Source organism: Wolffia australiana, chromosome 9, assembly GCF_029677425.1.
Source record: "Wolffia australiana isolate 7733 chromosome 9, ASM2967742v1".
Lineage (NCBI taxonomy): Eukaryota > Viridiplantae > Streptophyta > Magnoliopsida > Alismatales > Araceae > Wolffia > Wolffia australiana.
Window position 1 is genome coordinate 13,372,446 of NC_135843.1, and position 23,688 is coordinate 13,396,133.

Here is a 23,688-nt window from a genome sequence, read left to right on the forward strand (position 1 = left end):
TAATCTGTTTGAATAAGGAGCCGTTGGCCACGATCTAATCCTGTCCGTTATAACGGATACAGGCGCACTGATCGTGGCCGTCAGTTCACGATCTAATCCTGTCCGTTATAACGGATACAGGTGCAGTGATCGTGGCTGTCGGTTCACGGTCTAATCCTGTCCGTTATAACGGATACAGGCGCACTGATTGTGGCCGTCGGTACATTCCTGTCTACGGTTGAATCCTACAATCTATCTTTCATCCTAATCTATGTTTGATCCTACATTTAATCCTATCCTCTATGTCTCTAACGAGTATAATATGTTTAAGGATTATTACTATCTAATATTGATTAAGTCCCTATCGCCCGCTGCTCACTGTAGCAGGTTTCCAAGACTCCTCAACAGGGAGAGGGAACGAGAGAGAGATAGAGAGATAGAGGGAGAGAGAACGCGCGGGCGAGAGGGAACAAGGACGACAGAGAGAGAGAGAGAGAACGAGCGGGATTGAGGTCGAGAGGACGAAAAAGAGAGGGAGAAAGAACGAGAGAGAGAACAGTAGGAGAGAGGGGGAGAGGGAGAGGGAACAAGTGAGAGAGAGAGTATCGGTCTTCGGTCCGGTTCGAGGTGCGAACTGGACCCGCACCGGAAGGTTCGGTCAGCCCTAAAAAGGCTGACCGACGGTCGGGTTCGATACGGTCTGACCGAAGTTCGGTCAGACCGTGTCCTTCCCTATCTCCATCTCCCTCTCTCTACCTAGGCCTCTCCATCTCTCTTTTCTACCTTGGTCTCTCCATCCCTCTCTCTTCCTCGACCTCTCCATCTCTCTCTCTCTACTTTAGTCTCTATATCTCTCTCTACCTCGGCCTCTCTCTCTCTATCTCGGTCTCTCTCTCTACCTCGGCCTCTCTCTCTCTATCTCGGTCTCTGTCGCTCTCTCAACCTCGGTCTCGCTCTCTGTCTCTCCTCTGTCTCTCTACCTCGGTCTATCTCTCTCTCTCTCTCCTCAGTCTCTCCATCTCTCTCTCCTTGGTCTCTCCATTTCTCTCTCCTCGATCTCTCCATCTCTCTCTACCTCGGTCTCGCTCTCTCTCTCTCTCTCTCCTCTGTATCTCTATCTCTCTACCTCGGTCTCTGTCTCTTTTTCTCTCCCTACCTCGGTCTCGCTCTCTCTCTACCGTGGTCTCTATTTCTCTCTCCTTGATCTCCCTCCCTCCACCTCAGTCTCTCCATCTCTATCTCTACCTCGGTGTCTCTCTCATGCTCGGTCTTTCTCTCTCTCTCCTCGGTCTCATTCTCTCTCTCCTCAGTCTCTCTCTCTACCTCTGTCTCTCCATCTCTCTTTCTACATGGTCTCTTTATCTCTCTCTCCTCCGAGTCTTTAGCTCTCTCTCTCCTCGGTCTCTCGATCTCTCTCTCTCTCTACTTCAGTCTCTATGTCTCTCTACCTCGGTCTCTCTCTCTCTACCTTGGTGTCTCTATCTCCCTCTCTCTACATCAGTCTCTCTCTCCCTACCTCGGTGTCTCTTTCTCCCTCTCTCTACATCGGGGTCTCTCTCTCTACCTCTATGTCTCTATCTCCCTCTTTCCGCCTCGGGGCCTCTCTTTACCTCGATCTCTTTCTCTCTCTCTCTCTCTCTCTACATCGGTCTCTCTCTTTCAACCTCGGTCTCTCCATCTCTCTCTACCTCGGTCTCACTCTCTCTATCTCTCTCCTCGGTCTCTCTCTCTCTTCTTCGGTCTCTCTCTCTCTCTACCTCGGTCTCTTTCTCTGCTTCGGTCTCTATCCCTCTACCTTGGTCTCTATAAATGTCAAGGCTGTTTCATGTTGTTATTTGGATTTATAGTTGGCAACAATATTGTGTAATCATTTAATTTACGTAGAGGCATAAATTTAATTTCAGAGTTTTATAAGCATCAAAATTTAAAAATTAGTGTAGAAGTTAAATGGTTTTTCGGAATTTTTGTTACTCCAAGTATTCTCCATACTAATTTTCAACTTCTTTCTTCTCATTTTATTGGGAGCGTGAGAGAGAGAGAGAGAGAGAGAGAGAGAGAGAGAGAGAGAGAGAGAGAGAGAGAGAGAAATAGGGCTAGAGAGAGAGCGTGAGAGAGAGGGAATAAGAAAGAAATGGAGAGAGAGAGAGAGAGAAAGAGAGAAAGAGAAAAGATTATAGGAGAAATAGGAAGAGCGAAGGCGTGAGAGAGAGGGATTAAGAGAGAAATAGAAAGAGAGAGAGAGAGCTTGAGAAAGAGATTAACATAGAAAATAGAAACAGTGCGTGCGAGCTACAGTATGAGAGAGATAGAGAGAGAGAGGGCGTGAGAGAGACAGAGAGATTTAAAGAGAAAGAAAGCGTGAGAGAGAGATTAAAAGAAGAATAAAGAGAGAGAGAGAGCGTGAGAGAGAGATTAAAAGAAGAAGAGAGAGAGAGAGAGCGTGAGAGAGAGATTAAAAGAAGAATATAGATAGAGAGCGTGAGAAAGAGATTAAAAGAAGAATATAGAGAGAGAGCGTGAGAAAGAGATTAAAAGAAGAATAGAGAGAGAGAGAGATTAAAAGAGGAATAGAGAGAGAGATAGAGCGCGAGAGAGAGATTAAAAGAGGAATAGAGAGAAAGAGAGCGTGAGAGAGAGATTAAAAGAGGAATAGAGAGAGAGAGAGCGTGAGAGAGATTAAAAGAAGAATAGAGAGAGAGAGTGTGAGAGAGAGATTAAAAGAGGAATAGAGAGAGAGAGCGTGAGAGAGATTAAAAGAGGAATAGAGAGAGAGAGCGTGAGAGAGATTAAAAGAAGAATAGAGAGAGAGAGCGTCAGAGAGAGACTAAAAGAGGAATAGAGAGAGAGAGAGCGTGAGAGAGAGATTAAAAGAGGAATAGAGAGAGAGAGCGTGAGACAGATATTTAAAGAGTAGAGAGAGAGAGAGAGCGTGAGACACAGATTTAAAGAGAAATAGAGCGATAGAGAGCATGAGACAGATATTAGAAAAGGAATTGAGAGAGAGCGTGAGACAGAGATTTAAAGAGGAATAGAGAGAGAGCGTGAGAGAGAGAGAGAGATTCAAAGAGGAATAGAGAGAGAGCGTGAGAGAGAGAGAGATTCAAAGAGGAATAGAGAGAGAGCGTGAGAGAGAGAGAGATTCAAAGAGGAATAGAGAGAGAGCGTGAGAGAGAGAGAGATTCAAAGAGGAATAGAGAGAGAGCGTGAGAGAGAGATTAGAGAGGAATAGAGAGAGAGAGCGCAAGAGAGAGAGAGATTCAAAGAGGAATAGAGCGAGAGCGTGAGAGAGAGATTAAGAGAGGAAATAGAGATAGAGCATGAGAGGGAGAGGTTAAAGGAGGAATAGAGAGAGAGAGCGTGAGAGAGAGAGAGATTCAAGAAGGAATTGAGAGAGAGAGAGAGAGCGTAAGAGAGAGCCTAAACGAGGAACAGAGAGAGAGATTAAACGAGAGAGACAGTGAAAGCGTGATTAAGAGAGAAATAGAGAGAGAGAGCGTGATTTAGGCGCCCTTTCATCCTTGCCTGCTACCAAACTTAAATTGATTGCTATTGTCCTTATAAATTCTTATACTCTACTTAATTATACTCTACTTTATTTCAAATAATTCTTCTTAATGTAGCAGCCAGATAATTCTCTTGGCGGATCTGAATCACAGAATTTTGTTGGCGGCAGCGGAGGCGAGAAGCATCGATGCAAAGAATGAATGGGCGAAAATGTCGCATAGGGACCAAGTGAGGTTGGCTCCGCCACTCATCTTCTATGCTACCCCAGGCATGTAATCCAAACAAAAGAGCCTTCGTTTTTTTCCTTCGCTGTCATCTGTCTAGAAGCTTCAGATCTGTGTGGTTTGTCTGAGTGGCTGAAGATGGGATTTTTAATTATCTCCCTGAATGAGTACAGCCCTGCTTTCTATCTCTTCTCTCTCCACCCGAAGCGAGCATTGCGAGCGGGCCCTACTAGTATATAGAAAGAGAGAATGCGTGATTAAGAGAGAAATATATATAGAGAGATCGTAAGAGCGTGATTAAGAGAGAAATAGAGAGAGAGAAAGCGTGATTAAGAGAGAAATAGAGAGAGAGAAAGCGTGATTAAGAGAGAAATAGAGAGAGAGAGCATGATTAAGAGAGAAATAGAGAGAGAGGGAAAGTGTGATTAAGAGAGAAATAGAGAGAGAGGAATGAGAGAGAGAGCGTGATTAAGAGAGAAATAGAGAGAGAGCGTGATTAAGAGAAAATAGAGAGAGAGAGAGCGAGATTAAGAGAGAAATAGAGAGAGAGAGAGATCTTGAGAGCGAGAGTGAGAGAGATAAAGATAGAAATAGAGAGAGCGTAAGCGCAAAATTGAGAGAGAATAGATAGATCAAGATATAGAGAGCATCAGAGAGAGGGCGAGAAGGAGCGACAAAGAAACAAACTGGAGAAGCGTTGTCGTCGTTGCTCCTCCCAACCGCTGATCCATCTCTCGCGTGAGTGATGGCCACAAAGGAACAACCAGAGAGAGAGGGGAGTAGACTACAACTGTACAATACAATACGGGGTTAAATATGCCATAAAAAATATCCGTCATGTTTGTTTGCTTAACCAGCGTGAGGTTTAAAAAGATCCGTCGTGTTTGTTTGCTTAACCAGCGTTAGATTAAAAAGCATCTGTTGTGTTTAATTGTATTACCAGCATTAGGTTAAAATAAATCATTATGTTTGTTTGCTTAACCATTATTAGGTTAAAAAACTTCCGTTGTGTTTGTTTGCTTAATCAGTTTTAGGTTAAAATATATCAGTTGTGTTTGATTGCTTAACCAGCGTTAGGTTAAAAAAGATCCCTTGTGTTTGTTTTCTTAACCAGTGTTCGATTAAAAAGCATCCGTTGTGTTTGTTTGCTTAACCATTGTTAGGTTAAAAAACATCTGTTGTGTTTGTTTGCTTAACCAGAGGTTAAAAAATATCCGTTGTGTTTGATTGCTTAACTATCGTTGGGTTAAAAAAATCAGTTGTGTTTGATTGCTTAACCAGCTTTAGGTTTAAAAAGATCCATTGTGTTTGTTTTCTTAACTAGTGTTAGGTTAAAAAACATCCGGTGTGTTTGTTTGCTTAACCAACGTTAGGTTAAAAAATATCCGTTGTGTTTGATTGCTTAACCAACGTTAGGTTTAAAAGCATCCGTTGGGTTTGTTTGCTTAACTAGTGTGAGGTTAAAAAATATGCGTTGTGTTTGATTGCTTTACTAGTGTTAGGTTAAAAAGCATCCGTTGTGTTTGTTTGCATATCCAGGGATAGGTTAAAAAGCATCCGCTGTGTTTGTTTGCTTAATTAGTGTTCGGTTAAAAAGCATCTGTTGTGTTTGTTTGCTTACCCAGTGTTAGGTTAAAATACATTCGTTGTGTTATTGCTTAATTGAATGTTAAGGGGTGTTGGGTATATAAACAACCGTATTCCATGTACAGATATCATTCTGTAGGGGGCATTGGGCTGGATCATCAGATGTACGCTGTTGCGGGCTTCTACTCCTTGATGGCGCTTCTGGTATGGGTATGTTCTTATTTCCTTTTTTCCCTTTTTCTCAGTAGCACACTGAACGTGTGATTGTGATAACTGAGGTAATTAATAACGTAGTAGTAAATAGTGTAGTAATTAATAGCGTAGTATTTTCTGCGGTTTCTCTCAGTCTCACTTTTTGTGTATCTCTCTCCAGGTCTCTCTTTCAGTCTAACTTTCTCTATATCTCTCTCCAGGTGCCTATCTCTCTCTGTCACTCTCGTTTTCTCTTTATCTCTCTCCAGGTCTCTCTCTATTTCTCTCTCTCACTCCGTGTCTCTCTCTCACTCACTCACTCTCACTCTCTTTCTCACTCCGTGTCTCTCTCTCTCTCTCTCTCTCTCTCTCTCTCTCTCTTTCTTACTCCGTTTCTCTCTCTTTCTCTTTCTCTCTCGATTTCACTCTCTTTCTCTACAGCCCTCCCTCACTCTCTCTCTCAGTCTCACTTTCTGTCTCTCTCACAAGCTCTCTCTCTCTCTATCATGATTTCTTTCATGCACTCACTCCCTCTCTTCTCTCACTCACTCACTATCTCTCACTCACTCACTATCTCTCTCTCACGGTCTCTTTCATGCATTGGCTCCCTATCTCTCTCTCTCTCTCTCTTCCTTTCTCAATGTCTCTCTCGCTCTCTCTCTCTCTTTGCTATCTCCGTCTCTCTCTCTCTCTCTCAATGTCTCTCTTGATTTCGCTGTCTCCGTCTCTCAATCAGTCTGTCGTTCCCTATACATCTCTCTAGGTCTCTCTCTTTGTCTTTCTCTCGTTTAGTCTCTCTAGGTCTCTCTCTCTCAGGGTCTCTCTCATTTACTTCTCTCTCTCTCTGTAGGGCCCTTGGGCGGCTCGAAATGGGCGGCCCATTAGGGGTCCAGCGTCTCTCTATCTCCGTCTCTCTACCTCAGTGTCTCTCTCTCTAGCTCAGTCTCTCTCTTTGTCTACCTCGGTCTCTCTCTCCTCCTTTCTCTCTCTCTACCTGGTCTCTCCATCTGTCTCTCCTCTAAGTCTCCAGCTCTCTCTCTCCTCGGTCTCTCCATATCTCTCTCCTCAATCTCTCCAGCTTTCTCTCTCTGCTCGGTGTCTCTATCTCTCTCTCTCTACCTCATTCTCTCTCTCTACCTCCGTCTTGCTCTATGTCTCTCTCTCTTCTCAGTCTTTATATCTCTCTATCTACTCGGTCGCTTGATCCATGTCTTTGTTTCTTAATGTCATTCTTGTTAAGCAGTCAGCACCAAGTGCGCCAACTCACCCAAATCAGAGGCCAGCCGAATAGGGAGTAATCAAGATTAGTTAGTAATGAAATAAATACATATCATATACTCGTTTGAGAATTAGTGGATAGGATCAAATATAGGTTCAAAGATAGTTTAGGATTAAATATAGAGGGTCAGGATTAATCCTAGAATGTTAGGATCAAATCGTAGATAGAGAGAGCACGAGATTGACTCAACGGTTGAGATCAGTGCACTCACTTCATTATAATGGTCAGGATTTAATAGATCCGTTATAACAGCAAAGACTGCGGCACCAGAACCTAACAGAACTTTTCTTTTGATTTCTAATCTAATGTTTGTTAGAAAGAAAAAGGCGCGAGGAGCAGGAGCAGAAGCGAGTTTACGAGCGTTCAGATTAAGATGAAGGCACGACGCGCTTAGGAGCGGGAGCAAAGAAAGCGAATGAAGAAGAAAAGTCAGTTATTAAGTTAAAGAATTCCACTTTTGATTTTCCGGTTCTGAAACAAGTGCGAGCTTGGAGCAGTAGAAGGTTCTTAAAGAATGAACCAAGGTGCGACGGTTCGACGAAGAAATAAATGTCATGTCAATAAATGCATTTTCTCATTATTCGTTCTTTCTGGGTCTTTTATCAACGGTGGTATATTATAACGGTTGAGATTAAATCGACCTATTCAAATATATAACCGTTGTATATGTTACAACGGTTATATAATTAAAATGGTAACTTTCTATATTACGGCTATGATATTACGCTATAAATATTAAACCCATGTAAGCTGAATGATTTGCGGAATACAATGATCTAATCTCCATCTCTCTTCTTGGTGTCTTCTTCTTCCTCTCTTCGATTCTTCTACCTTCTCTCCAACCTCTGTCAGGAATTCTTTTCAATTCTGTCTCTATTTCTCCCTCTTCGTGTCTTCCTTCACCTTTCTCTTGCCCTGTCTGTCTTTCTCAATGCATCTCTCCCGCTCTCTCTGATTTCTCTCTTTTGCTCGCTCCTTTTTTTCTCTTAACCTCTCATTCTGTCTGTTTGAATCTATCATTTTTTTCTCCTCGTCGCGTTCTACCTTTTTGGTCGATCTCTACTATTCTATCTCGGTCTGGATCTCTTTTGTTTTCGCTCTCCAGTTCCCTATCTCTCCTTCTATCTTCATATGGCTCTCTCACTCTCCCTTTTCTCTCTCGAGATCTCTTTCATCTTCTATCCCAACCTTGTTCTCTTCTCTCGAGTATTCTCTCTCATGCTCCCTTTATTTCTCTTTCGGTCTCTCTCTCTTTCTCTCAATCTCGCCTTTTTTTCTCTTTCTCTGTCACTCTTTTTTGCACTCTTTCTGTCACAATTATTCTGTCTTTGTCTTTCCCTCACTCCTCTCCTAATATTGTATTCAGGATCTTTTTCCCTCGCTTGGTCTCTCACTGGCTAATTTGCTCCTCCAATCTCGCTCTTGCTCTGCTTTCTATCTTCTACTTGTTCTTCTCTCTCTCTCTGTGTGGTCCTTTACCTTTCTCTTTTTATCTGTTTCATCCTTTGTCCCTCCCTCTCTCTGTGTCTATCTGTCTCTCTATCCGTCTCTCTGTTGGTCTCTCTCTCTCTCTCTCTCTATCCCGCTCTCTCTATCTCTCTAACGAACTCTCTCTCGCACACTCTAACGAACTCTCTCTCACACACAGAAACCCACACTCGCTCTTTGTTTGTGGCTCGCTCTAGCAATCGCTCTTTCTCTCTCTCTCTTACAAACTCTCTTTCTATCTCTATGACAAACTCTCTCTCACACAGTCTAACAAGTTCTCTCTCGCACAAACCCTCGCTCGCTCTCTACTTGTGGCTCGATCTAGCTGTCGCTCTCTCTTGTTGAAGTCGGCATCTACCTGGGGGAGGGCTAATCGGCCCCGGGAGCAACGACAGTGGCCACGCACTGGTACACTTTTTTCTCGCTCACTTTCTCTTGCACTTTCTCTCTGTTAGTCTCTTTTAGTCTCTCTGTAATGCCCTTTCTCCGCTTTCTCTCTCTTCTTTGTCACTCTATCTCTCTTACAAACTTAGTGCATTGAAAGATTAATTTTTACAGGGCATAGAATACTTGGCTAGAGGCTGTTAAGGCATTTACTAATTTTTATGAAACTTTCCATATTTTTGTTTATAATTTTCTGACCGCTATATCGCCAAGAAATAATTTTTTAGAGTTAATAGAACATATTTTACGATTTTGTTTGGCACTTAAAAATGTATTTAGCAAATTTAAACAACAACACATCAGTCCGCTCAAATTTGGGTGAATGATTGGCTGTGATAATCATTCGACTCATTATAGGATAAATATGGCAGAAAATACACTTAATAGAATTTTAATATTGGTATTGAGGAATGAGGATATAAAAAGGGAGATAATCAAAGATATACCCCCACATATCATAGGGTGTAAGGAACGGGTTTATCGGAACAAAATAAGCCTCTATACAAGATTTGACATATACTAGTTTTATAAAAAATGTAAAACCAGTAAATAAAATAAAAAAACAAAAAAAATTAAAAATAACAACAAATAAAAATAATCATAAAGTTATAAAATTATAAAATAAAAAAATAAAAATAGAAATTAAAATTAAATAAAAGATAAAATGAGCTAGCAAGTCTTGGGTGTGAGGCTTCACCGATTGAGAACTCGTCAGTCCACTAAGGCTTCACCGATTGAGAACTCCTCTGGTCTGTCCTTGGAGGCTTCGCAGATTGAGAACACCTCTGTCCATGGGTGGGTGTGAGGCTTCGCCAATTGAGAACACCTCAATACTAGGAGGCTTCGCCGATTGAGAACAGCTCTACCCTAAGAGGCTTCGCCGATTGAGAACACCTTAGAGAGGCTTTGCCGATTGAGAACACCTCAGTCCTTGGGTGTGAGGCCTTTCTTGTTTGGAAGTGCTACCTCGAGCTCGTTTACTCGGGGTTAAGTAAATCCCTATTTTTACAAGGGCAAGTTTCTTATATGAGACACATATCATAGGGTGAATCATATAAGTTTCAGAGCAAGTTTCTTATACTTTTTTCATTTTTTGTCATTTTTCATTATTTTTCATATTTTTGAAAAATTACCTATTTCTACAAAAACGTTTTGCTACTATGTTAAAACCTTGTTCTATGGCCTGTTTTGTTCTTATAAAGTTGTATCTTCTACCCTATGATACGAGGGGGTACATCTCGAAATAACCCACTTTGACACTTTCTGATTCTAACATAGGTATAGGGGAATAAGAACGTAAAAAGCCTGATAATCAAAGATATACCCCCACATATCATAGTGTGTAAGGAACAGGTTTATCAGAACAAAATAAACCTCTATACAAGGGTTAGACAAATAGTAGATCTATAAATCATAAAACCAGTAAATATTATAAAATTGTAAAATTATTAAATTGTAAAATAATAAAATTCTAAAATTGTAAAATTATAAAATTATAAAATTATAAAATTATAAAATTATAAAATTATAAAATTATAAAATTATAAAATTATAAAATTATAAAATTATAAAATTATAAAATTATAAAATTATAAAATTAAAGTACATGGCGCGGGTGGCTCAAGGCAACTTACATTGTCTTTTTCGTGCAATAAATGCACGCTGCAATTCAATCTAAATTCTCCGTGGATTCAACCCTTAAAATAATTTTCCCTCAAGTAAATTCACTCTTTCTGAGTTGTCATTGACATAATCCATTTCAATCTAAATTCTCTGTAATTAAATTCTCGGTAAAATATATTGAGAAAGTGATAACACCCTAAATTCGGTCTTTATTTCATGTTATTAGCACAATTTTATGCATTTAAAGAGCTTAAAATGGGGTTGTTATCATATATTTACATGAAAATATTATTTTGTAAGTGATTTATGATTTTTCCCTAATTTTCTGTTAATTCTATGAATTTTAAAAGATTTATTGGAGCTCGAAATAACTATTTTTGAATGAAAATGGCAAGTTTAATATTTCATTTCGAGATTTATCAGTTTGGGGATGAATCAATGAATTTTATAGAATTTTGTAGAATTTTTTACGAATTTTTAGGATTTTTCTGAGATTTATTTGAAGAGGAAATGCATTTATTCTAAGAAAAAAAGATATATTTATAAGAGAAAAAAAGTATTGACATAATATTTGAACTTTGAAGGGTTTTTTTGCAAAGTTTTGTTGCAAAAGACCCTGAAAACAGCTCTCGGTCGTGACTGCAGGCGTAAAGATATGATTTAAAATAGTCCAGGGTTTTATTGCAAATAGTTTATTAATTGTTTTAATGTTTTAAAAAAAACGGAGGGAGAGAATGAGGAAAGGATATATACACAAATATTTCAGGGCGCAATTTCAAGTTTTATGAAGGGCTTTGTCGAAAAAAGAGGCAAAGAATCTCTCGCGCGTCGACGTGGCGCTATCGTGGCCGTCGGATGAGAATCCGATGGGGCTTGAAGAGGGGTTAGCTCCGGCAGGTAAGTTCATCGCCCACGTGGCGCGTGCGACGCGCACGCACGGGCAGTGACGTGGCGCATGCGGATTAGTCCGCACGGCGAGAAAACCATGCGCTCCGTGCATGCTCCATGTATACGCATAATCTTTTTTACCTTTCTTTTGTTTATTTCTATTTTTCGCCAGGGGGTACGTGGCGCAACGAGAAGACTCCCGCCTAGAGAAGTTGAAACGTCGCTGCCAATGAAAAAGCGACACGTCAGCGAGCGGTTAGAAGAAAAGGAAATTAAATAAATGAATTTAATCTAAGGGCTAATATTGGTTTAAATTCATTTATTCATAACTTTCAATCCAGAAGTCCGATTGAGATGATTTTTTATGGATTTTCTCGTCTTGATCCCCTAATTCTATCTTTATGGTTGGATTATTGAGATCAATCCTGCATTGATAGATAAAATTTAATTACTCATTAGGGGTAAAATGGTAATTTTTGCCATTTTACCTAGGTATAAAAGCCAAATTTTGAGAGGAGGGGGTCATTCTTGATGGTTATCTAGCACAGCTGCAAGACAGAGAGGAGCCCCAACCTGGATCAACTTGTTTGGTACATTTCCCTTCATTGTATTTGAAGTTTGTTGCATTTTGAATGAAATTAGTTCAATTTCTTGTTTCTTCTTCTTGATTCTGATCTGAACTTCTAAATCGCTTGGCTTGAGCGGCATGTACAATATTGAGAGAAAAAATTGAGGGATTTAACTAGGCATTCAACTGCACTCCCAAAGAAAAAAAAACTCTAAAAAAATTTAACTTTGAATTCAAGTGCATTAAAACTTTAGTTTCTTTTATCTTTATCAAATAGTGTTGTAATCAGTTCTGACTTAGTTAATCTGCAAAACAAACAAACCAAGTAAAAACCTTCTTCTTAATTCCCTCTAAAGTGAATTCCTTAATCCTCTTCTTTGGGTCAACTAATTCAACTTAGAGTCCCCTAAATTCTTCTACTCTTCTCATCTACTCTACCTCCCTTTCTCAATATTCTTTCCAATTAGGCTAAATTGCTCCACATTGAAGATTAAGTGGTCTTAATTATAGAAAATCATTGAATTGAACTCCTTACTAGCCTCCCTTGGACGATACCTTCACTCATCATGTGCATCTTAAGTGAGGTTTTATAAATTTTATTGACAACGACAAGGGCTAAAAACCACATAATTTTACCCCTATTTTTGGCTTATCAGAATGCAATAACTTTTTTCTTTAAACTGAAACCAGAAACTTTAGTTTATCACTATATTTTATCACTCAAAAGTATTTAGTACCCCTAATATTGACTAATCCATCTGTATGAGACTTCAGAATGTTATGTTCATAATGAAATCATATCAGAGTAATCTTTGAATTTTACTGATGATACACATTTTACTGAAAGTTTCAGATTTGATGTGTTTTTATGCTTTAAAATGTCAACTATTTTCTGAGTTTTTTGGTCATGAAGGAATGGTTTATAATGGTTAACCTTATTTTGAGCAGATCATTCAACGTATGAGTTATCATTAAATTTTGGGATAGACTAGAGTTCTGATCAGGGGTATTTTAAATTAATGACATAACTTTATGATGCTTAGTGAACAGATTTGACCGCATAAGTCACTTGACCTGTTCCTCTGTCGATATGTATGCATATTTTCCTTCCATAATTGGTGACAGAAGAAAATACACACTGAACAGTCAATGATCACCAAGTGCTAAAAGTTTCTGTATAAGTATCCAAATGGGAATTCTTGAAGGGGTCAGATTTACCTCTCGTTCTTCCATTGGTTGTTGTCACAAATAGTTTCTTGAAGGACTCCTCCACATCGATTTTTTTTGTACTCTTAGGTTGTCACAAATTGAAATATAATAAACTGAGCTGAGAGGGTGATGCAGGACGGACGCTGTCGACGTCCTGCGGCGGGAGCGTGGGTACGTCGGTCCTTCTCGGGGACGTTTATCTTGGACTGCACATCCCGCTTGTCAAACGATACGGCGGCGAACGATACAGCGGCTTACGGCCGCCGAGGGGCGCGGCGCGGCGAGGCGCGCGCGGGCGCTGCAAGGCGGCGCGGGCGCGCGGCGAGGCGCGCGGCGGCGCGGGCGCGCGGGCGAGGCGGCGCGGGCGCGTGAGGCGGCGGCGGGCGCCTCGAGCAGCAGGCCGCGCGGCGAGCGGCGCTCCCGCGCGGCAGAGGCGGCGGCTCCGCGAGGTGGGGGCAGCCCCGTGGGCGGGCGACGGGCCTGAGACCCAGGATCCCGGCGGCGACGGCGGCTGCGGCTGCCTAGGGTTTCGTTGGGTGAGGCCGACGGAACAGGAGGGAGGGTGGGGGGCGGAACGGGACGGGCGGCCAAGTCGGCCCCGTTCCGTTCCGCCCTACTCTCTCTCACCCTCTTTCTCTCTTCTTCTCACACGAAAACGGGATGGGGCTTTCTTTTCCAAAAATTCAAATGGACTTGTTCTTGCTCTTGCCCTAGGGGTCCTATATATAGTCCCCTTGGTTTACAAAGGAAAAACCATAAGCGAAAACAGGGAATTTTAACCTAGACTTAGAAAAACAAAAAAATAACTAGATAACTTGAGGGCTACGCCATCAGAGGGTCTCTATGCTGATTAGGGTCCAATTAGATAAATTAAAATAAACTCCAAGATGGCCGAAACAAAGTATGTAGACTCAAAGAAACTGGTATAACACTAATGAGATGCTACAAAGTCTGGAGCTCAACATAATATATCATTAATGATTTCAATTTTCATGGCAAGTATTCTTTCTAATAATGCCTGCAGCAGCATATGAAACGAGTAAATGCTTTTTTACTATCATCACCATCATCACCATCTCCGATATCCTTCTCCTTGAGAAATGGAGGCAGAATTCAAGCCATCCATCCGTTTCTGTGTGAAAAAGTGTCAACTCTACATACATCATGGAGGGGTGGAAGAGATAAATGAATGTACAGCCTCTCATTAAAATAGGCATCTCTCTCTCTCTACACCGGCATGGTGCACCTAGATGTCACCAGTAGTCACAGCAGGAGCACTGACCATCACGGAAATGGTGGAACCGGTTCACATCCCGCACAAGAATCTCCCTCTTGGTGAACTTGGAGACAAATTTGGTGAATGAATGGCAATCCTCACAGAGCCTCAGGTTCTTGGTAATGCGGATCACCTCTCCAGGACCAGAATTGATCAGTCCAAATGCCAGAGCCAGCTTCTCACTGTGCCCCAGCAAGATCCTCTCCTTCTCCTCTTCCCTTAAGTCGTAGATCACTGCCCTCGTCTCCGGCACATACCCTACAGAGCTCTTCATCTCCGCCGCAAGCTTGCAGACAAATGTCTGGAGCTGATCCCCCTGAGAATTCCCCTCTGCTGCCACAAAGAGGAGGGCATGTCGGCCGATCTCGATCCAGCTCCGGCCGGGGAGCTTCACCAGGGCCTTGGCCTCCATCATCTTCCTCACCCTTGCCACCTCCGGCCACAACCCGGCACCGGCATAGATGCCGGCAAGGACGGCGTAATTCCCTGCATTACATGGCTCCAGCTTGAAGAGCCTTGCGCACGCGCGCTCGGCGAGCTCCACTTGGCTGTGGATCCTGCAGGCGCCGAGCAGGGCACCCCAGACTGTTGGCCCAGGCTCAATTCTCATCTCCTCGACGACTCGGGCCGCTGCCTCGAGCTCGCCGGCTCGACCGAGCATGTCCACCATGCAGGCATGGTGCTCCGCCTGCGGTGCCACCCCATGCTTACTCGCCATAGAATTGAAGATCCTCCTCCCCTCCTCCACCAGTCCGCCGTGGCTGCAGGCACCAAGCAAACTCACAAAGGTAAGCGAGCTCGGCTGAACACCAGCACTCAGCATTTCCTCAAATAGACGGAGGGCGTCGCCACCGAGGCCGTGGGCAGCACAACCGGCGATGAGGGAATTCCATGAGACAACGTCTCGGCGAGCACCAATGGCTGTGAAGGTGCGCCGAGCAGCATCCAGCCGCCCGCATCTCGCGTACATGGCAATGAGGGCATTGCCAACAGGGAGAATTCCATCCAGGCGCTGGCGGAGGACGAAGCCATGGACCGCCCTGCCCTGCTCGAGCGCCGCCAGGCTGCCACAGGCCTGCAGCACGGCGACCATCGTCACTGGGTTCGGCGCCGCCGCCTCCCCACAGCCCACCATCTCCCTGAACAGCTCAATTGCCTCGAAACCCATCTCGTTCCTCGCGTAGCACCCGATCATGGCGCTCCAGGAGACGACGTTCTTCTCGGGAATTCCCTCAAACACGGCTTGGGCAAGCGCAAGCTCCCCGAGCTTCGCGTAGACGTCGACGAGGGCGGTGGCGACGTGAACCCGGGAGCTCAATCCCTGCCGGACGGCGAATGCATGGACCTGCTTCACCCTCGCCGACGCGAGGTCCGCCCGCGACGACCGAGCCACGCAGGCCTTCAGCACGCAAGTGAGAGTGAAGCTATCCGGCTGATTCCCCTCTTCCCCCATCTTCCTCAGGAGAGGGAAAACCTCCTCCCCGCAGTCAGCCATGGCCAGAGCTCTGAGGATCGCGTTCCAGACGAAGATGGTCCTGTCACGCGTTTCGTCGAACACGTGGCGGGCATCGGAGAGGGACCCGAGTTGGGAGTACATCTCGATGAGCCTGGTTCGGAGAAATGGGTCTTGGTCGAGGCCTTCGTGGACGAGGCGGCGGTAGACGAGGCTGCTGAGAGAGCTCGATTCTGGGTCGCCATGGCGAGCGCAGGAGAGGATGAGGGCTTCGAAGGTGCGCTGGCTGGGGGCGGGTTCTCGGTCGAGGAGGAGAAGAGCTTGGCGGAGCTGGCCGCGAAGGCAGAGGGATTGGATAGCGCGGTTTTGGCTGGTGGGTTTTGAAGGGGAGACGGCGGAGGCGCGGAGGAGATGGGGGCTTTGATAGACGAGGGGAGGCCGGTGGTGGAGGTGAGAGCAGCAAGAAGCCCACATGGCCGCTTGAGGAGGAGATGGTCTATTATTCCTCTTCTATCCTCTCCTTAAAGGAGATAGTTTTTTTTTTCCTCTTTTATTTGTCAAGTATGAACCACTGGTGAGAATTCCATTTTCTAAGTGAGATTTTTTATGGTCAGATTTTTATTAACATATAGTTGGAAAGAGAATGTCTTACTCCTCTTCAATCTCATTTTGTACTAAAAATTTTTTTCGTCTGTTTGCAAATTTTAATTTGCATACAGTTGGAAGAGGATGGCTTACTCCTCCGATATCCCATTTCAAGAGGGATTTTTTATTTTTTATAAAACAATTCTTTGGTCTCCTTAAATGAGATAGTTTTTTTCTTTTATTTGTCAAATGTGAGCCACTGGTGAGGATTTATTGGGCAGGTTTTTCTTCACTTGTTGATCAAAATTACAGATTTTTCTTTATTTTAAGATTTTTATTTGCATATACTTGGGAAGAGCATGGCTTACTCCTCTCATATCACATTTTCTAGTAAATTTTTAATTTTCTTATGGTCAGATTTTTATTTACTTATAATTGGGAAGAGGATGGCTTACTCCTCTGATATCCCATTTTTAATGGTCAGATTTTTATTAACATGTACTTGGGTAGAGGATGTCTTACTACTCTCCTATCTCATTTTCTAGTAAATTTTTTATTTTCATATGGTCAGATTTTTATTTACATATAGTTGGGAAAATAATGGCTTACTCCTATGATATCCCTTTTTCTAGTGAGTTTTTTATTTTTTATGGAACAATTCTATCATTTCCTTAAATGAGATAGTTTTCTTTTATTTCTCAAATGTGAGATGGTTTTCTTTTTATTTTTTATTGATAAATGTCACACACTTTCTTCATTTACAGATTTTTATTTGCATATAATTGGGAAGAACATGGCGTACGCCTCTTTTATCTCATTTTCAAGTGAGGTTTTTATTTTTTTATGGTCAGATTTTTATTTTTTAGTGAATAATTCTATCCTCTCCTTAAATGGTATAGTTTTTCTTTTATTGTCAAATATGAACTACTGATGAGAATTTCTAGGGCAAATTTTTCTTCGATTGTAAAGTTTTCTTTGTTTACAGAATTTATTTGCATATAGTTGGGAAGAAAATGGCTAACTCCTCTGATATCTCATTTTCTAGTGAGATTTTTATTCTTTTATGGTCATATTTTAATTTATATATAGCTGGGAAGAGGATGGCTTATTCTTTTATCTCATTTTCTTCTGAGGTTTGTATTTTTTTATGGTCAGATTTTTATTTTTTATTGAACAATTCTATTCTTAATGAGATATTTTTCTTCTATTTATCAACTATGAGATGAGAATTTGTTGGGCAGCTATTTATTCATTTATTTATAAATGCTACAGATTTTTCTTCACTTGTAAAGTTTCCTTCATTTACAGATTTTTATTTAGATATAGTTGAGAAGAGGATGGCTTACTCCTCTGATGTATCATTTTCTAGTGAGATTTTTGTTTTTTACTGCCAAATATATAATATTGACTGATTTTATAATTTTTAAGTAGCTGTTGACACCTATAGAAGTACCTGATGATGTTTTCTAGGGAAAATACATCTATGCCTTCTTGCTAGGATCCTAGTAGTCTATTCCTCTTCCATCCTCTCCTTAAATGAGATAGTTTTCTTTTATTTATCTATTATGAACCACTGATGAGAATTTATTAGGCAGATGTTTCTTCATTTATTGATAAATGTTATAGTTTCTTGGTGGCTTATTTTCAGATTATTCTTTACTTGTAATGTTTTTGTTGTTTGGGGATTTTTATTTAAATATAGTTGTAAAGAGAATTTCTTAATCCTCTTCTTCCTCATTTTCTAGAGAGATTTTTATATATTTATGGTCAGATTTTTATTTATTTTTTTATTGAAGAGTTTTATATTTTTTTAGTTTTTGACACAAATAGAAGTAACTGGTAATTTGTTTTTGATGGGAAAATATACACATGCTTTCTTAATGGGATCCTAGTGATCTATCCCTCCTCGGATGATTCTAACACTTATAGCCCTGCTTACCTCATTATCAATTAGAGACACTCCAACACATCTACCACATTCTGATTGAGGTCATAACAATCAGGTCTATAATATTATATCATTCCAAGACTTTTTGGATATGTAAAAGATTGGACGACCTTATCAAACCATCTAATCTCATCATCCTCATCAATAAGCACAATCTATAAGAAGTTGGGCATATTGAACCTCTGAATCAAGAGAATGGTACTATACCCCTATTGGGAAAGTTTGGAATGGATAATATCGATAGTAACCCTATGAAATAAGATATGGTGATTTTGGACCAATGATTATTCCCTAGATTTACTTGCTGAAGGAGCCCAAATTATCCTTTGGAAGGTACTATGTGTGTGCTCATAAACCAGAAATTATCACTGAAGGGAGTAATATGTCATTTAGGGCTTCTGATTCATACCTAAATATTTAAATATTTGGATTTACTTAAATATTCTTATGAACATAGAGCGAATAAGGATGAACTCCACAAGGAGAAAGTACTCATTTCAGCGTATTTTATTGCTAATTTCTACTTTATGATATTTATTACTTTTTAGGAGGTAAAACTAATTTAGTGAAAGAAAAACTAGCTAAGACCAATTAAAATAACTTTATGAAGTAGGGAAATATATGTATCCTAATTAACCTTATATATATATCTAATGTTATAGAATATTTTTGGGATTTCTTTCTAATTTTATAGCGGGATAGACTAATTAATTCTAATTAAAGTCCTTAACTGGAACTTCTTCAGCAATGCATGCTGGTTGATAGTAGTGGCATGAATGGAATGACTGGATGAGTTTTACGATTGTAGTTGCAGTGAAGCTAAATGTAGATATGCAAAGCATAGCGAAGAGAAGAGCAAGTTATGAGGATTATACATTTGACGGAGATGGGGGTGAATAAAGAAATGAACGACAGATTTGTTGGTGGTATGCCTGATGGTGAAAACCTAGGTTATCAACGATAACATATCAAAATGGCAAACAGGGAACCAAAAAGAGTGAATATCACACTAACCTTGTTTCCTGTGTCGTGTTCCCCACAGGCCAATTGGTGTTTACTCTTCGTGAGTCTTGATCAGAATGTTAGTCCATTGATCCTCCTATCTTGGAATGCAAGAATGGAGCCAAATAAGATTTTGAATAAGCAAATCACTCTGTTAATTCTAATTAGGAGAAAAATCCAATGATGCGTCCGTCACAAGGAGGGGAGCTATTTATAGATTATATATACTATAAAAAGGGGAAGAAAATATACAACTGCCCTGAAAGAGCCCAAAATCGTTTTTGATCTAGAGTTGGGATTTGGAGTTGGATCATGCTTAAATATTTAGTTTTCTCCCTACTCCTTGACCCTTGTGGCGGATTGCTATCATGGCATGAATTTTTAGGAAAACCAGAAAAATTCAAGAAAAACATTAAAATATTCAAATGAATTTATCAAAAAATTGGTAAAATCCAGAATTTCATTGAAATATACAAAAACACCAAATATATTTAAATACATCCACATGTATATTTCTTTGAATTATAAAATTAATTTATTTATGAAATTAGTGTAAAAGTTCTGTTAAAATACCGTTGAATCAGGAAAAAATAGAAGTTGTTTAATAAATATATAATTCATATTCAGTTTCAATAATGTGTATATAGGATAATTTAGATAAAAATAAGAATGTGAAAGGCATCGAGTTACTTAAAATTTTTATATGTTTCTTTAGTTATCAGCTGCAAGCCAATCGCACTTTGAATTGCGTATACTTTGCATTTAAACCAAGAATGTGAGGCTCTATCGGAAGATCTAATTCGACATGCATGGGATTACCCTAGGGTGTTTGATCTCCCTCTATTCCTAGTTGGGGATTTGAATTTCGTATGAGAGGTTAGCAAATATCTATTAGGGAATGTCCCTATGGCTTCTTCAATCAAGGCATTCAATTACCTCTGACATCAGATATATCAAATCTAATATGATTTATACTAATGAATGGAAAATATATGTGGATGCATGAGTCACTTATAAGCTATATGATTCCATCATTTCCTATGCAACCAGAGGGTAGGTTGGCGGTGTTCAACTGTGTGTGGGGGGATTCAGCACATGAGTGCTTCAACACATTGAGATCAGGGGATATGTTAGGCATAGGGAGAAGGGTTCCAAGGGGAGAAGGGGAACTTTATGCGCTTAGAGGTTCTGAGATGGGGCTCCAGCACTGTTTGGAGGAGGGGGGGTTGGTTCTCTGTACTATGGGGTATTCTATATGCAAGGGGAGAGTATCATGTCCCATTGAACTCTTCTATGCTCAAGGAATGGAATGGAGCATTCTATGCTCATAAGTCCACCCTATCTTTGTTTCTATTCCATGTATAGTAATAACACATATAGGTTAATAAATTTGATTTTAACTGACTAAATCTCAATGTATTGGTTTGACCTCCCCTCTTTTATTAGGCAGAATTTACCCACAATATTCTCTTTCACTTATCTATCTCAATTCCCAATATATAATAATATTTATTATTTTTGGACATCTAATATCTATAATTTTCAGTGGCAATGGTTAAATATGATTTCAAGAAAGTTTTACACCATGATCAAAGTTGATGATACATTTTTGTCACTGGTTCACTTTTTAATATACTTTACCAAAAGTTTTTAGGAAATTTTTAATATACATTTTTAATCCCCTTAGGCTTGACTTTACCAAAAATTAGCACATGCTGAAGTAGAAACTGAGGTAAAAGTGTAGGCTCTTTGGCAAAGGCAAAGGTTCCCCATTTTATAAATATTTCCTTTAATACGATATTTCAACAAATGACAAAGCTAACCCAACCATTTATGCACAACAATATATGATTTCCCCTAATTCAATGTTACAAAATACCCATGTAAAACGTTGGAGTAATGATGATTTTTTTTGTAAATTATTACGGAATACCTTATACCCAATAAGATGATTTGTATATTTTAACAAGAGAATTAACTTTGATTCATTATTTGTTTATATTCATGCCTATTCACATGGAATGGGGAATCAGCCTGCGTTCCCAACAATATATGATTTCACCTAACTTTCACTTTAGTTTACTTTATTAGTAAAAGAGTTTCTTGAGGCAGCCAGCTCTAACATTTGAAATAAAAAGTATGAGATACATATGCAGTGAAAGTTATCTTTATATTAAATGGTAGAGGTGATAGTTGACTTCATCAACTATCGCCTCTACCAAATGGCATACAATCATGGCGACAAGAATGCCATTATTGAAATCAAACGAGTGGTATGAAGATAGTGGGAGAAAGTTGTAAAAGCTCACGACTTTCTCCATCGATCTTCCGTGATTCGTGAGTTCATTCCACGGCGGCGCCATATGATCAGTATTATAATTTACAAGTTCACGGGCATATCTTCTGTACTGTCAGGCCACCGCCATTCATTCACAATTCACCGAAAACCCACCACGCGTTTTCTCCTGAACGCCGCTGAAAATCAAGTCGCGGCAAAGCGGACGGTGACTCCTTCCACTTACTTGCCATTTTTCATAATTATCACCGATACTACACCAACCAAAGAAATAGCAGAATATCACCTTTCTCTGTTTCTGCGCTTTTCGGGCACTCTTCTTAGAGAGCCTTCTCTTCTTCTCTTCACATTCTCTTCGTCTCTCTCTCTCTCTCTCTTGTTAGTTTTGCTTTCTTTGAAGAGTGAAGTTCAGATCAGAGGAGGGAGGGAGGAAGGAAATGGGTGGGCATTGCGCGGCGAAGGCCGACTCGATCAAGATTTTAGTCTGTTGCGTTCTCTTCGCTCTTCTTTTCGCCGTTCCCTGCTTCTCAGACAATCCCTACCGGTTCTTCACCTGGAAGGTCAGCTACGGCGATATCGATCCGCTCGGCGTGAAGCAGCAGGTGCGGTTTTCCTCGTGTTTCTCTTTGCCAGATGGGTTTTTTAATTCACGTGTGTTCTTGGACGTGTAGGGGATTCTGATCAATGGGCAGTTCCCCGGTCCGCAAATCGACGCCATCACCAATGACAACTTGATTATTCATGTCTTCAACAATCTGACGGAGCCGTTTCTCATCTCTTGGTCAGTCTTCTTTACCGCGTTTCTCGGGTTTGAAACTTTACGATTCTTTGTCTTTCTTTGATTGTTTTCTTTGAGCTTTCCCTATCCGCATTGTTAGAATTGCCCATGACTGAAAGCTGTAGTAAGGAAAAAGCCCAGTCAAAACGGCGCAAGAACATCGATTCGTATTATCACTTATTCAATGGCAAAGACAAAATCGCCGTTTAGTAACTTCGATTCGCTGAACCGTCGGTGTTCTTTGTTGCAGGAACGGCATACAACAAAGAAGAAACTCATGGCAGGACGGAGTGTATGGGACTGCCTGCCCCATTCCTCCGGGGAGGAATTTCACCTACGTGCTTCAAGTGAAGGACCAGATTGGGAGCTTCTTCTACTTTCCCTCTCTGGCTTTCCACAAGGCCGCCGGCGCGTTCGGCAGCATAAGAATTTTCAGTCGCCCAAGAATCCCCGTTCCGTTTCCCTCTCCTACTTATGACTTCACCATTCTCGCCGGCGACTGGTTCAAGGCCAATCACAGCGTAAGCTCCATGACTATCTCTAGCTTTTAGCATAATGATAGGATATTAAAACGAAATTTTTTGAGAGGAGAAGTTTCGCCCTTCATACCTGATGTAGCTTTTAGCATAGAAGCTGTTTTAGTTTAACTCCAACAAGTGGTCTGAACGATGAGAAAGATTTAAGAAGAGAAGTAACGCTCTTCTTATCTGCTGTAGCTTTTAGCGCAGAAGTCGGTTAAGTTTAACTCCAACAAGTGGTCTGAAAGGCGAGAAAGATTTAAGAAGAGAAGTAGCGCCCTTCATATCAATTACAGCTCTTAGCACCGTAGAAAGCGATTAACTTCAATATCCTTGACGTGCAGTCCTTGAAGGCTATTCTAGACAGCGGGAAGAACCTTCCATTCCCCGATGGAATTCTGATCAACGGGCGAGGCAGGAACGCCAACACATTCACCGTCGAGAAAGGTGACTTTGCCATTGTTTTAATCATTCGCTCACGCTCTGATAAAAATTATTCGCTAAATTATCGTTTTTCGTCTCAGGGAAGACGTACAGATTTCGAATATCGAACGTGGGTTTGACGCAGTCGATAAACGTGAGATTTGAAGGGCACAAAATGAAGTTGGTGGAGGTGGAGGGGTCGCATACGGTTCAGAATTGTTATTCCTCGTTGGATGTTCATCTGGGTCAGTCTTATTCGGTTCTGGTGACGGCGGACCAGCCGATTCGCGATTACTTCATCGCTGTTTCCAGCCGGTTCACGAGCACCGTGCTTACCACCACGGCGGTGCTGCACTACAGAGGGTCCTCCACCAGGGTCAGAGGCCTGCCTCCCCCGGGCCCTACCGTCCAGATCGATTATTCA

General features: G+C 41.1%; 2 protein-coding genes across 2 annotated transcripts in view; one reads left to right on the top strand and one right to left on the bottom strand.

Annotated features, from left to right (window-relative positions):
- Window positions 1–14,078: 14,078 nt before the first annotated feature.
- CRR2 (Tetratricopeptide repeat (TPR)-like superfamily protein) lies at window positions 14,079–16,221 on the bottom strand. The gene has a single exon (XM_078581120.1). It carries the CDS (start codon window positions 16,186–16,188, stop codon window positions 14,239–14,241), a length of 1,950 nt encoding a protein of 649 aa, XP_078437246.1. The 5' UTR covers window positions 16,189–16,221; the 3' UTR covers window positions 14,079–14,238.
- A 5,609-nt stretch (window positions 16,222–21,830) lies between these two features.
- LOC144707924 (L-ascorbate oxidase homolog) overlaps window positions 21,831–23,688 on the top strand; it is a 4,663-nt gene continuing 2,805 nt past the window's right edge. The window contains exons 1-5 of the mRNA XM_078581201.1: window positions 21,831–22,147; window positions 22,217–22,326; window positions 22,574–22,844; window positions 23,186–23,288; window positions 23,366–23,688. The exon at window positions 23,366–23,688 is cut by the window's right edge and continues 23 nt beyond it. Of these exons, the coding sequence (XP_078437327.1) occupies window positions 21,983–22,147; window positions 22,217–22,326; window positions 22,574–22,844; window positions 23,186–23,288; window positions 23,366–23,688 (972 nt within the window). The 5' untranslated portion in view covers window positions 21,831–21,982. The remainder of the gene's footprint in view (window positions 22,148–22,216; window positions 22,327–22,573; window positions 22,845–23,185; window positions 23,289–23,365) is intronic.